General features: G+C 43.4%; 1 protein-coding gene across 2 annotated transcripts in view; it reads left to right on the top strand.

Annotated features, from left to right (window-relative positions):
* LUZP2 (leucine zipper protein 2) overlaps window positions 1-15,747 on the top strand; it is a 1,193,026-nt gene that overhangs the window by 460,554 nt on the left and 716,725 nt on the right. For both annotated transcript variants that reach the window (XM_085646302.1, XM_085646301.1), the window contains exon 3: window positions 290-360. In XM_085646302.1, the coding sequence (XP_085502428.1) occupies window positions 290-360 (71 nt within the window). The remainder of the gene's footprint in view (window positions 1-289; window positions 361-15,747) is intronic.

Raw genomic sequence — 15,747 nt, 5'->3', positions numbered from 1 at the left:
TAACATAATTGGTCTGATTGGACCTTGTATCCTGCCATTATGTACTGTTCTTACGCCTGCTGCTAATGGTATATGAATTATGGTTGTGTAAAAATAATACAAAAATAATGATCTCTATCACCTTTAAAATCACACATGGTGTGCCCATTTTATAGGAAAGGTTAAATAGTATCGCCAAATAGAAGGAACTGAAAGCATTAATATTTTTTTGCTTAATGTGCACACTTAGGAACCATTATACCTTCAACTTCCAAATACTAAGCTATCGAATATTTTCTTCCCTTTTCAGTCTCTGAAAAATGACAAGTCGTCAGCTAAAAGTGATGTCCAGAATCTCTTGGAGTTAGGTCAGAAGCAAAGGTAAGGTTATTTTTGTTTTGCATGGTACTATATAAAAAATTAATCTCGATTTTTTCCTTTAAGATGTTTTAATAAGATGTATGTATTTCAGCAACGCAAGGTGCACATTTCATGTTGGTAGGAGGGGCACGCCTCAAAGCAAGTAAGTTATGGATAGATGGAATTACAGAGCCAAACTGGAGGCATTTGATTATGCCAATTACATTAATACACCTGGCACAAAAACACAAATTGCATCAATTAGCTGATGCTGGGCAAAGGCAAGTTTCTCTACAAATCTAAACTGTGGAGGTCTAAATTCAAGTTATTACGCTGAGTCGTGTGGTGAACCAAACTCATGTACCTGAACTGTACGTTCACATATGTGGGACTAATGTGGTCTAACTTGATCGGTAAAGCTTCTGCATTTGGCAATGAAGGGAATATTTGTTTGCATTCACTTATATGACAATGGTAGACACTTTTCGAAAATTATACTTCAATATATGGGATAAGGTACTCTGCCCTGTCCATCATAAAGATATTGAAAATCACTGAGGAGTTCTGTGACATTTGGGGATCAAGGACCACTCTGAGTGTATGGTTTAGATCTTAACGGATGGGATACTCCGTCACAAATGTGACGAATGTCCTGTCTGCCATATAACAAGTGCATTATACCGTATGGCACTTGTGATTCAGCAGTCGGGATATCCATCACTTTTGATCCACCAATATCTAAATCAGGACCTCATTGTGGGCATTGTGTTATATGGCACTTGTAATACAGCGGACGGGATATCCATGACTTTTGTGACGGAGTTTGTGACAGAGTTTCCGATCCACCAGGATCTAAATCAGGCGCTTAGTTCCTTTTTAAGGTCATGTAACCCTGAGGTAATTTGCAATATCCATTCAACGTAAGGCAGTAGGTATGCATAGTCCAAACATCAGCCTTTCATCAAATTGCTTAAAACGTTGGAGCCGTGAGCTTTCATTTGAAAGCATTATTATGTTTGCCGACATGAAGAATAAAAGTTGAATCTATAGTGCAAAATAAACACACAAAAAAGTGATTAATATGTTGTCGCAAAAATTTATTAGAACTAGGTTAATGTAAGTGATGGGTCTCAGAAGGTGTTGAAATATGCAAAGATGATACCATTACTGTAATAAACGCTGTGAAAAAAATTACAAAATTTTAATAAATATCTTTTTTCTACTTATCACTCTTCATTTTTGGAAAAAAAATCAAAAAATAAAAAGAAATCTGCTTTTCATTGCTTGAACTGCAGCTGTGAACTGACTATCTCCTTGGCTGGCAGCTCTGCGAACAGGCATTGCGACATCACAAATCTGCTCCAATAACTTATTACAGATGAGTAGCTAGGTAATATCATTATTGCAGGTGCCTAGAGATGTCACAACTCAACAGTAATAAAGAAATTAAAGAGGGGCTTCTATAATAGGATTCCCTTCTATCTATTATATATGGATATTGGACTGTTGGAAATCAGGTTACTGGTTGAGGGGGTGAAACACTACTCAAAAACCAACTGCTATTTCTGTCAGGGTGAAGTCACAAGCAAAGCCTAAATTTACCTGTGCTCGACCCTCAGGTAACTCTGCATAAAGCAGTCAGTCTTATCTTAGAGGGAATTTGTAAAGTATTTATGCAGCATTTTAAACAGAAATAAAGTGAAAATTCAAGACAAAAATAAAGCCACACCAATTTAGAAAAATAGAGCAAAATGTAATGAAATATTTGACTAAAAAATTACAATTTCAAAGTTATCAATAAAAATTAAGTGCCAACTGTAGTTATCTGCTCGTGCTGAACCGGGACAAAGTCATAAGTTCAGGCAGAGCGCAATGAAGTGCAGGCCAGATACAGGGACCAAGCTAGACCAGCTGAATGAATAAGAGTACATTAAATCCTGGTTGCAGTGCGTTCGAGATCGCAGGTCGAGGATGCATCACAGAGCAGTGGTTCAGAGTAACTGCAAAGCTGTGATGTGAGGCCCTACGTCATTGTCGAGGAGGCTATCGACGAGTGATGTGAAGGCCTACATTGAGGATGCATTGCACAGTGGCAGTACTGAGGAGATTGAGGGCAGCAATTCGATGTACTGTGTTGGAGATGCTTTGCACATCAGTAGTTCGGAAGCCGAGCTGCAAGGAGAAGCATTGTGCTGCATCGGTGTCCACAGGACCACAGCTGGGCTGGCAGAGCACCATCAGGTCCACTTCCAGGAGTCCAGTACTAGGTGACACCTCTTAGGGGTTAGGACTCACAGCAGACAGAGTATATGTGCTGGATTCAAGGGGGTTGGAGCCTTTTCTGCCCCTGATACGCTGATCAGCAGGGCAGCCAATTAGCCCTTAGAGTCACTCTGGTGGTCCTGGGATCAAGATGCAGGTCCAGTCCCTTCACTCAGGCAGCAGGGAAGCAAGGAAAAGGAGTAGCAGTCCTTCTTGCAGAGCGGAACAACAGTCCTTCTGAGTCATCCATAGATCCAGATTTGTCCTGAAGAGTTGGGTCTGAGGGTCCATTATGTATACGTAGTGCCAGCATGAAGTAGGAGTAGCTTCCGGAATTGGAATTTCCTGCCTTCCTGCCCTGGCCCCCGGTTGTCTGGGAACACAAAGCGCTAGTGTCAAACCCTTTGTAAATGTGCCAAGGCAGAGTTTTTGAGATGTGTATGTATGGTAGGTGACAGCTCCTCCCCCTCATCAAGTCAGAGAAGGCCCATTCCTACCAACATCTATTGCCATTTGTTCCACAGTCTGGGAGCAATACACAAAGACCAACTGCCAGCTGCAACTAGTCATGTGATCCAGGATACAGGTAGCAGACAGACACCAAATGGTTGGGACAAGAAAATACCATCTTTGAAAAAGTGGTATTGTCAGTATTGTGACTTAAGATCTGACTTTTCCTTTAAAGAGGGCTTTAAATTATAATTCTTTAGACTCCAAACTGAACATTCCAACGTGTTCCTAATTGACAGTTGTTAGACCTGGCACCATTGGCGTGGGTCCCCCTTGCATTTTTTGCCTTTACCTCCTGTGTTTTTGCTGTGTGTTGTACTCCGTCTTGCTGGTCTATATGCTTTGGGTACTTTGCCACTTCAGTTCAGTGCCAAAGTGCAAGTACTCCCTTTGTAAATTTTTGTTATGGATTGGTGTTTCCATGATTTGCATATTTGATTTACTAGTCAGTCCCTAGTACAGTGCACCGTGTGTGCACAGGGTCTGTAAATCAAATGCTGCGAGTGGGCTGCAGCACTGATTGTGCTACCCACATAAGCTGCCTGTAAATGTGATTCAGATCTGCCACTGCAGTATCTGTGGGCAGTCTAGTACTGCCATGTCGACTTGGCAGGTGCACCCACTTGCAAGGCCCTACCCTTCCCTTTACTTACATGTTAGTAAGGCCCAAGGTACCCCTGTGGGCAGGGTGTTATGTATGTGCAAGGTAGGACATGCCCTGGTGTGTATGGTATGTCCTGATAGTGAAATGCTGCCAATTCTATTTCTCATTGTTGCAAGGATACCTGTTCCCATAGGATAGAAAAGGGAGTTTCTTATGACATCTTATAAACATAACTACCCTTGGGAACAAGGTAGGAAACTAAAGTTTGATATGCCTGAACTCAGAATGTTAAAATACATTGTTTAGTGAGGGTGATTTTTACATTCTGTGTTTGAAAATAACACTTTTAGAAAGTAGGTATTTTATTGCTTAGCCATCCGGTGTGCCTCTGCTAGGTTTGTGTATTGCAGGTCTGGCTTTGGAATGACAGGAGCTGGGGAGGAGCAGTGGCTCCAGAGAGTCTGATGAACCTGGGCTGAATAGACCGGGGCTGCATTTAGAGTAGGGGGAGGAGAGTTCCTTTTACCTGAATGGGCCTGGTCTGCCTTCCCCAATGCTGTCTCCACCTCCTACCAGGAAGCTGCATCAGAGAGGATACCAATGGTTTTGATTGAGCACAGGGAGTCTCTGACACAAGAGAACAAAGGATTGTGTAATATAAATATTGGGGCCCAGACCCCAGAACTTTAGATCACTTCTGGGAATTAATAGGAACCTTTGTCAAGGAGAATACTGCCCCTGTGCTGTTTTGCTGTCTGGCGCTGGCCTGCAGTGGCTACTTGCTACCAAGGAAAGAAGGAATTTGCTGTTTGCTATCTCCCCTGCTTGAGGAAGATTCCCAAGGGCTTGAAATAGAGCATGCCTCATGTTCTGATGTCTCAGGGACACAAAGACTTAATTTCTACTGTCTTTCTGTATCTGAAACTGCTGTTTCAGCTGCCACAGAAGGAAATTGCAACATCGACGCCAGCGAGCGATGTCGTAACCTGCAACAAAGCCGTGGGCACCGCTCGTGAAGAGCACGACGCACCGCCTGGCCTGCACCGTAGGCCCGACGCCTGCTGACGCTATACCATATCCACTCCGAAGACTTCACCGAGGCCGCTGCCTGCACTGGAGCCAAGGACACCACTCCTGATGTCCACGATGCACTGTCCTGACTTCACCGACGCCAGTGCTTCATCAACGTGGAGCCGATACTCAACGTGGATGAATTCCAAATCCATCGACACCGCACTGTCATAAGGAACCATCGTTGCGCCGCCACCATGACGTCACCTCCCTGACACAGTAAGTAATCAACGTCTCACCTCCCCTGCATGGCAGTAAGGAACTAAGGCTTCACCTCCCCTGGGGTTGTAAGGAATCGATGCCACCCAGCATCAACGAAGCATCACCTCCTTGATGCCGTGCACTGTCTTTGCTTTCATCATTTCCAAGGTACTGTTCTTTGGAGATCTGTTGACTCCATGCCTGATGCCACACACTGCGCTGTTGGCACCGTACTTTGGGATTTTTATCCCAAACTGTCACTACGTCGTAATAACTCCAGGCGGAGTTATTTGTTGCTACAAACTTTATTTGAGTGAATAACCTATTTTTGAGGATATCTTAATAGCTGTATTGTGGATTTATGTCACTTTGGGTCTTGTTTGGTTTAGATGAAGATTACTTATTTTTCTAAACTGGTGTGGTAGTCCGTTTGTAGTGTTTTCACTATATTATTGTATGTGTTCACAAATGCTTTATACACTGCCTCTGAGATAAGATTGTCTGTTCATGCCAAGCTTGGGTTATTTTAGAAGTGTATCTCACTTACCCTGGTTAGGAAAAAGGGCCTCTACTTGGACAAAGGTACCTACCTATTCCAACTAGAGACCCCCATTTCTAACAACATTTATGAGTTATTTCAAATAATAAGTTAACCTAATCTTATCCTGTGGTAGAGGAAGGCCTTGCGGTAGTGAAATATTAATTTAGGAGATTGTCACTGCCAATACATGTAACAGTTAAAAGTGTATGTCCAACTATTTAAATACACTACACCCTGCCCTATGGTCTTCCCTAGGGGTGACATATGTATTACAAAAGAAGGTTTAGACCAGGCAAAATGTTTATTTTGCCAGTCAAAATGGCAGTTTAAAACTGCACAAAGGCTGCAATGGAGGGCATGTGGGAGGCATGTTGAACATCTGTTTAAGTGGGTGTGTCTCAGTAAGTGCTGCAGGCCAACTAGTAGCATTTAATTTACAGGCCTTTGTTACATGAAGTACCACTTTTACTAGGGACTCACAAGTAAAGTAAATGTGTCAGTTGGGTGTAAGCCAATTTTACCATGTTTAGAGGCGAATACACATGCACTTTAGCATTGGTTAGCAGTGGCCAAATGCATAGAGTCCTCAGGGAACAGAAACAAAATCAGCAAAAATGGAGAATGAAGGCAAACCCACCCTAAAGCTATCAGGTCTAAATTGTACCAAGCTATCAACTCAATAAATATTTCCATATGTTTAATTTGATCAATAATACCATGGAATCAATCACTATTAGTATTTTCATTTGTAGTACAAGAGGTATGATATAATACTAGCAAAATAGGGTCCATGTATGGCAAGAAATCAGGAGAGACCAAGTACTAAACAGCAAATTCCCACAATACTATTAATGCTATTCAATATTACTACCATAATACATGGGAATTTATAATCACTCTATAAACGGCAGTCACTAATTTCTTTATAATCGGTGAATTGTGACACTTCAAGTCACCGATTATAAAGACAAGAAGTCTGAACTGGACTATTAAAAGGTTATTAAAGGCTAGTTCTGATGTTACAGTGCCTTCTGCCAGAGTCATCAGCTGAGGTGAAAGGCAGGTTTAAAGCAACAAAGAGAACATTGCTTTTTTTTCTTCTGCTCTATTTTAACAGCTTACAATTATGAGCAGAGAGAATGTGTTTATTTTCTGCATAGATTAGATAGAGAAAAGCTAGATTTGTTACGCTATATTGTTTTGAAACTCCTCAGTGATTTGCAGTATCCTTATAGTGTAGGCATGGGGTGCTTTATCCCTTATATCACTCTTGATTACTCGAAATTACTCATTTGTTTTTACTAGGGAACATGCTTGGTACATGATGGTCATGTTTGTGTGGGGTTGTGTGGGCGGGTGAGTAACTGAATGTGGTGGTTATGTGGCTTTGTTTTGTGAGTGGGTTCAAGTAGGTGGTTCTGAATGGATGAATTAGTAAGTGCTAGGGCACATGAAAGGATGCATGCGAGAGTGAGCAGCAGCATAAGTAGATGAGAATAGTGTCCTGCTACCACTACAATAACAACATAAGGTGACACCCTTTGACATTTTTAGGGAAAGCCACACAAGTGCAATAATAGCACATGGTGCACATGTCTGATGGACTGTTTGTTATGAGTGTCAGCTACTAGAACTCAATTTCAATCAGCTTTAGCCTCCTCTATGCAGGAGTCCTGTCAGCCCTGATAATTTCTAAATGTTTTATGTAAGACCCATAGTCTAACCTGTATTGCCTCAGTAACACTCAAGTAATATTTGCTTGACTCTGCTACTTTATTCACTGGTGCAATGGTAGCCTAGTTCTGGTGATTTATATGCCAGCTGTTGGAAAGTGGATTATTTGTAAAGATAAGTAGGGACTTACCAGTAATAATAAGGCCACAAACACAATAAAAGGTTTAGTCATGGTCTCAATATATTGTTCCCTATCCTACCCATTGGCAAAGAGCAGGCTGGCCTAACTCAGTAGACAGGTGTGTAAAGCATTTAAAAACACCTAAACATTAAATAAGTAAGACACAATACACAATAAAAAGCAAACCCCAATTTATAAAAGTAGGCTACATTTATGTGAATAAAATGACAACAAAAGTCTAATGTAGGGAACCAGAGATATGAAATTTTAAAGATTTAAAGTAAAATCAGTGCTTAGAAGAAAATAGTGCTCAAAGGTTTAACAAAGGTTCCTCTGGACTAGGACAAAGTCCAGAGTTCAGACCACGCACAATGTAACACTTTCACTCTTCCAGAAATGTTTCTTGATGCATGAACGTGGTCCACAACACCTTCCAAGGATTAAGATGGTCTGGTTTACCTCTTGGGATCTGGGACTACAAATCTCACAGTGCATCTGGTGAACTTATGGAGCTTTTTACCAAACTTGCTCCAAACTTCTGGAATTGCCTTAAAATTCCTCTTGTGGGTGCAAAGTGTCTAAACCACTAGAAGCTCTGAGATGATCCTTGGGATGTTGGGACTATAATTCCCACAAAGAACCCGGACAAATCATTAAAAGTCCAGTTTGGCTACTCCGCCCCATCCTGCTTCTGCTTTTGCAGTTTCAGTTCTCATTCCACAGAAAAATGTTTGTGTCTCTACCTAGCAGGCTACTTCACACCTCATTCAGAAAGCTTGGCTCAGCCTGGTAGAGGCTGCCAATCAGAGAAGGGATGCTGGAAGACTGGATTTAGGCTCACAGAAAAGAAAGTTGTGTAGCTTATTTCCGTAATAGACATAACAAAACTAACAATGGCAAGCTGTTTGCTGTATCATTACTATTCTTTTAAGTCACAGAATTATATATATTGCTCCTTTCTATAAATATGTATACTTTAAATAAAGTATTCCCATGTTAGCCTAAGGATCCACTGCATGTACAATGGGGAAAAAACGAAATAAGCAGTTTTTACCATCACCAGGGCATATAAAACATCTTTTATTATGGCCCTGCATATGTTGCAAGGCACCCTATACCTGCTGCACCTAGGGGAGACCTATGTAAAAATAATGTAGTTTGTGACTTTGAAAAGTACCTTTGATTCCAAAGTCCAATTTGCATACTACCCCTACTGGGTGGTATGGTGAGCTAAAGAACAATGGATTTAACCCTGATCTCTTGACTGGGGATGAGTGTTTGAAGTTTCAGCACTCAGTCCATCATCTTGCTTTGTTTGCTATGTTTGCCCTAAGTGGACAAGGTTATGTCTAGACTTGGGTTCCTTGTGCGCTGTGCCACTGGAATCAAGCTAGCCTGCATGATGAGGGGAGATACCCCAATACCGGTCCCACGATGATTGTAACAGGCCAGGGAGGACCGGGCCTGGCAGTTCAATCTGGACTGTTCCCAAGGGAAGCAGGTTCAAGACTGATTTGCACATGGCTGACTGTAAACTGGGGTAGCATGGTGAGCAAACGAACTATAGATTTAACCCAGATCTCTTGTCTTGGGATGAGTGTCTGAAAAGTTTCAGCACTCGGTCCATCATCTTGTTGTGTTTGTCATGTTCACCTTAAGTGACCACGGGTATGCCAAGACATGGATCCCTTGCTTGCTGTGCCACTGGAATCAAGGTAGTCTGGCTGATGAGGGGTGATACACCAAAACTAGTCCCCAGGATGCTTATTTTTGTCTAGGGAGGACCTGGCCTGGCATTTCGGGCTGGACTTTTCCCATGGGGTTCAGGGCCAAGGCTGATTTGCATTTGTCTGGGTCCAAACTGGGGTGGCATGGTAAGCAAAAGAATGGTGGATTTAACCCAGTTCTCTTTCTGGGAGAGAGTGTTTGAAAACTTTCAGCACTCCATTTATCATCTTGTTGTATTTGCTATTTTCACCCTATGTGTCCACAGTTATGCCCAGACATGGGCCGTTGCTCGCTGTGTCACTGGAATCAATATAGCCTGACTGATGAGGGGTGACACCCCGAAACCAGCCCCAGGATGTTTGTTTTCAGTCCAGGGAAGACCTGGCCTGGCAGTATGAGCAGGGCATGTTTCCATGGGTAGAAGGGTCAAGACTGATTTGCATATGGCTGGGTCCAAACTGGGGTGGCATGGTAAAATGGATTTAACCAAGATCTCTTGACTGGGGGTGAGGGTTGAAAAGTTTCAGCACTCAATCCATCATCTTTTTGTATTTGTTAGGTTCACCCTAAGTGGCCAAGGGTATGCCTACACTTGGGCCCTTTCTTGCTGTGTCAATGGAACCAATCTAGCCTGACTGACCAGGGGTGGTACCCCAAAACCGGTCCCAGGATGTTTGTTTCCGGTCCAGTTAGGACCAGGCCTGGCAGTTCAGGCTGGACAGTTCCCATGGGGAGCAGGGTCAAGACTGATATGCATATGGCAGGGTACACACTGGGATTACATGCTGAGCAAAATAATTATGGATGTAACCCAGATCTCTTGACTGGAGGTGAGTGTTTGAAAAGTTTCAGCACTCCGCCTATCATCTTGTGTTTGCTATGTTCGTCCCTAGTGGCTAAGGTTATGCCCAGACGTGACTCACTTACTCGTTGGGCCACTGAAATCAAGCAAGCCTGGCTGATGAGGGATGATACCCTGAAACCGGTCCCAGGATGCTTTTTTCTGGTCCAGGAAGGATCTGGCGTGGCAGTTCAGGCTGGACTGTTCCCATGGGGAGCAGGCTCAAGACTGATTTCCATATGGCTGAGTCCACACTGTTGTGGCATGGTGAGCAAAAGAACAATGGATTTAACCCAGGTAGCTTAAATGGAGGTGAGTGTTTGAAAAGTTTCAGCACTCCATCCATCATCGTGTTGTGTTTGCTTTTAAAATGATAGCAGTCAACACAGTAGTGAACACCTAAGTGCATTAAACTAGAGACTTACATGTAGGTTACCAGTATCAATTGTAATTATACCTTCAGAGCAAAGGACCTGGGTCTGGTTAGCAGAGACCAAGGCACAGTCAGAGTAAAAAAACAGAATTTACCAGTCAAAATGAGGGCAAAAAGTTGGGGTGGGGTACTGCAAACAGGTCCTGGTTTCTCATTCTAGGCCAATACAGATAGTGACCTGGATATGGTGCTTAGGCATAGTGCCAGTGTTTAAAAGCAGTGTAGCTTGATCTGTAGATATGTTAGTAACTAGGCTAACTCATCACCAGATCCAAGCCAGTGTTGGACCAGTGATAATCTTGCACCTCATCAAGGAGCGATGTCTGTTCATGTCCCCTGCATGGCTGTCTAATGACAAAGAAACATAGCAAGTAACAGTAAATCAGAGAGAACAAAGTGCTTGTGTCCACTGGGGCATGGAGGAGTGCTGAACTGGAGCATCGTCTCCCTCTGGATGCAGGGAGATAGTCCCGATAAATAATTAATAGAAAAAGATGCAATTTAAATAACTGACGTATCCACTGTATGTCCAGAGACCAGAGACAGATGGGCAAACGATCGAAGGTATAAATATAAGTTTATTGTGCACCTTACCACTAATCTTCAGGGAAACAATCTAAGCGAAGAAAAAAAGACAAACACTATAACTAAGAGTTGATGTTTATGTGAGAAAGCTACTTCGTGAGTTATGCACCATGTGCCGTGATACAACTTGGGAAAGCCTGTGTGCTATTTGCCACCAATAAACATTACATGGAGAGGGCATTACACTTAATAGCTATATTGACCATCAAAGAGATTGCCATACCTAGAAATGTGTTGTTTGTAAAGGCAGGCAAGGGAGTAAGCACATAAATGTAAGCACAGAAATGTATCACTGCCATATTCACAGACAACACTCTTTCAGGAGGATAAATGCATATGGTGTAGAGTTCCATGAGGAAATGGGTACTCTATAGGTAACACTACTACACTGAAAAGGGTGTAGGACACTACATTAACAATCAGTAGATATTTTCACTCAGGAAATACATGAGAAAATCAAAATATATGCATTGATGCCAATGAATGGGCTTTAGTGAGACACTTATGTGGTTAGATCAGTGCAACAAAGCACATGATAACAGGTTATTTACAAGCAACATTACTGTGCTGCTTAACTCACCAGCAGTCTCTAGATTTAACGTTGAAGTCAGATGCAGGCCGCACATTCTGGCTGGCATTCGGGACTCTGTAGAGGGGAGTGGAGAGTGTGTGATGGTCTCTCATGTCACAACTATCTCAGAGCTTATATGAATAGCCTGTGGAAGCCTAGAAGGAAACATCAAGATGCTCCAGCTGAACCAGCTCTCTTAATTTGTCCTGGTAGGATTGTTCAGTACTGAAATCCGCTAGCTTAGCATGGGAAAACAGGTGCTACTAGGACATTGACTAATATATGACCAGAAATAAGAGCAGTCCCATTCTTTTGGTATTAAATATCAAAGTAGCCCTGCTATGACCTTTAGCTTAACTGATGTAGGCTAAGGAAGAGAGATGCAGCTACCCAGTAGCAGCATGAGAGGAGGTGGGTGAGGCAGCTATTTGGTTGCTGTGCACTCCGTATGTAATTGACCAGTTTTGCAATACCATCATGGTGGCACGAGGGAGGCTCTGAGCTGCTTACAGGGTGCTCTGCATGTAAAGTAGAGGCCTATTGGGAACACAAGTTTTGGCATAGGGGTTCAGATTTGCTAGAGGTTTAATTCTTCCACAACATATAGACTCCTTGAAAGAAATCAGCAAGAACTCTACCTGAAAGTAAGATAATATTGTGCTGATACTAAAAAATAAGAGCTACTTTTACCCCATTACAAGTTCAAGCGAGGAGTGTAGTAAATGTACCCACCGGTGAAATGTAGTCTGTTGAACCAAGCTTTGACTAGCAACATAGAAAACCAATTGTTAGACCTGGCACCTTGGCGTGGGTCTCCCATCCATCCATTTTTTTGCTGTTGCCTCATGTGCTTTTGCTGGTGTTAGATGCTTTGGGCACTGTGCCACTGCTGTCCAGTGCCACAGTGCAAGTGCTCCCTATGGCAAATTGATGTATGGATTAATGATTCCATGATTGGCTGATTTGGTTTCCTTGTCAGAACCTAGTAGAGTGCACTGAGTGTGCCCAGGACTTGTAAATCCAAATGCTGCTAGTGGGCTTGCAGCACTGGTTGTGCCACCCACAGAAACAGCCTGTAAAGTGTGTTTCAGGTCTGCAATTGCATAGCCAATGTGCAGTCTGGTACAGCCATGTTGACTGGGCAAGTACACCCAACTGCCAGTCTCTAAACCTTCCCATTTCTGAATTTTAGTCACCCCTATGGTAGGCCCAAGGGCAGGGTGCATTGTAGGTATAAGGTAGGACATGCCCTGGGGTATGTGGCATGTCCTAATAGTGAATTACAGCCATTTTTGTTTTTCACTATTGCAAGGCTACTGTTCCCCATAGGCCAGAATGGGCAGTTTGATTATTACATCTTACAATCCTAACTGACTCAGGGAACTAGGTAGAAATTTGAGTTTAGTATGCCTGAACTCAGAATGATACAATGCATCTTTTAGGGAAGTTGGTTTTAACATTCTGTGTTTGGAAATACCACTTTTAGAAAGTGTATTTTCTTGTCTAACCATCCAAGCCTGCCTCTACTAGTTTGTGTATTCCTTGTCTGGAGTTTGAGTGACAGGGGCTGGGGGATTCCAGGAGACAGGGTGAGTCAGCACAGGGCTTAATAGAGAGATCTGCATGTAGATGGGTGGGAGGAGTTGCACCTGGGACTTGAAAGGTCTGTGCCTTCCCTCCACAATGCTGGCTCCACCTCCTGGGGTGCATCTGATGTCCCTGCCCTGCACTGTGAAAGGAAAGAAGGAGTCATGTAAACAGCGTGCTCCAGGACTGACCAGAAATGGTTTGGACTAGGCAAAGGCCTCTCTGTCTTCAGAGTGCAAAGAGAAACTGTGTATAAAAAGGGGGACCCAGACCACAGAACTTTAGATCAATTTGGGAAACAAGAAGAAACCTTTGCTGAGGAGGGGAACCAGAGAGACTGAGGAGAGACTATCCCTAACTGAGTGCTGTTTGGGGGATTGGCCTGCAGTGGTTGTTTGACTGCCAGTGAAAGGAGAAGGGATCTTTGTGTGTACCTTATTCAAATTGTGAAGGATCTCCAAGGCCTTGAGAAATAGCTTGCCTCCTGCTGAAGTCTCAGGGACAACAGACTTCACCCACCAGCTCCCCAAGAGTTCTTTGGAAGTGCCTGCAGTTGTGTTGGGCTTTCTGGGGGACTGCGTGTCGCAAGGAGCTGGAAGCACGACACACGAAGAAGAAGCGTGTCGCCGAACTGCCGCTGTCACTTCTCAACGCGAAAGTGCCTCGCATTACCGGAGAAGAGGATTGACGTCGCATCAGCCGCTGCCGCATCATCGGAGAAGCGTGTCGCAGCTGCTGTCGTCGCATTGCTGGAAAAGCATGTCGCTGCTGCAGTTGTTGCAACGTTGCCGAAGCACCTCGCATCGCCGGAGAAGAGGATCGACGTCGCATCAGATGCCACTGCATCACCGGGAAGCATGTCGCAGGGTCTGTCGCGGCTCTGAAGAATCGTTGAGTCACCGCATGGCCGTCGGGCGTGCACGCATCATGTCACATCAAGAAGAAGAAGCCATCTTAGTTTCATCGCGCCGGATCTTCATCGCATCACGGCGTTGCGGGTGCATTGCCACGAAAGCGCAGTAAGAAACCGACACATCACCTCCCCTCGCAGAGAAGAACTGACGCATCCCCTAGGCATCAGTAGGGACCCGACACATCACCGTTCTTGCGTGTAAGGAACCGGCGCATCACCTTCCCTGCAACACTTTTGATGTATAGCGTTACACATCCTAAGGTACATTGAACTTAAAGTGTCGCATTTTACATCTTAAGAGAACTAAGATATTTCTACAATTTTTTTAAGTACAGTATTGTGGATTTTCGTCGTTTATGGTCTTGTGTTAAGTCTATATAAAAATACTTATTTTTATACTACGACTTGTGTGGTGTCCATCTGTAGTATTGTCACTGGATTACTGTATGTGTTCACAAATGCTTTACACACTGCCTCTGAGATAAGCCTGTCTGCTCGTGCCAAGCAACCAAGGTGGTGAGCGGGGTTATTTTAGGAGTGTACCCCTTACCCTGACTAGAAGCAAGGGTCCCTATTTGGTCAAAGGTACCTACCTCTGCCAACTACAGACCCCCAGTTCTAACAGCAATGCATGACGTGGACTGGCCCAAGGACCCCTTCTGTATGCCATATGTGTGTTGTGTTAATACGCTGTCAGATAGTGGTCGTAGGGAGCATGAGAAAAAAGGTTAGGGCACTGCTGCATGTTGTAGGCCTTTCAACTTTGAAAAAGGGGCTGAAACTGTCCACAGGGTGGATACCATCCATGACGACACCTACCGTGTCATAGGGAATAATATTTCTTTGTTGCTGTAGTGAAGAGTGCGCATGATGTTAGTTTAGCCCAGATTACACTTCCTGGTTGTTTGATAGTGGAGTCTGGCTTGTAAACTTTTTGACATATTCAGACTGGCATATTTGTACAAGTATCCCTGTTGCAAATAAAATCAGTATTAAATTGGTTATGACCTGTGTAGGCCTTATAATTCACCGTGGAATTAAAGAATGGTCCCTTTCCGTAAGTCTGAAATGTTAGTATGTATTTACACTTTGGATCAACATGCTTAAAATGTACTTTATGATTGTGGAAAATCCCCTGACTGGGATTTCAATATTTTTCTGTGTCCTGAAAGCATACATAATAACAGTTTGAATCTGTATACATTCCTTTCTGTACTTTACCTTTTGCAATAATACCCTGAGCCAGCCTTAATGAGATTATTTGAGTTTCAAGGCACTCTGCTGGGACATATTAATTCATTTGCTGCACAACTGGCAGTACAAATCATCTCCATGAATAATAGGGCCATAAAGTGGGATTAGCCTAATCTTGGGAGAGGGTGGGGCTGGGGAATTATTCTGTATTATATGGATAGTTCACTTACCCTGATAAGCCTGCGTATGTTTTTTTCTCACAGACAAAGAACTCTGACACCAGTCACACCAGGGGTTCCCGTTGTCTAAGTTTTGTCCGGGAACATGTCATCCAGACCCTTAGCTGACCCTACCATTTTTAAAGTTCCCAGAATGCTGCCCACGGGCATATGCAAGTCTGTGAAACAGCTTCCAGAATATGGCAGTGAGGGACGAGAGGTAATGGCGCAACTCAGGATTGAGTCGTGGCAGCAACTTTCTAGAACTTCTTGTACGTTGTTGGACTCCAGAGC

The sequence above is a fragment of the Triturus cristatus genome, chromosome 3_1, assembly GCF_964204655.1.
Source record: "Triturus cristatus chromosome 3_1, aTriCri1.1, whole genome shotgun sequence".
NCBI classification, from domain to species: domain Eukaryota; kingdom Metazoa; phylum Chordata; class Amphibia; order Caudata; family Salamandridae; genus Triturus; species Triturus cristatus.
This window is presented reverse-complemented; position numbering and strand designations above follow the sequence as displayed.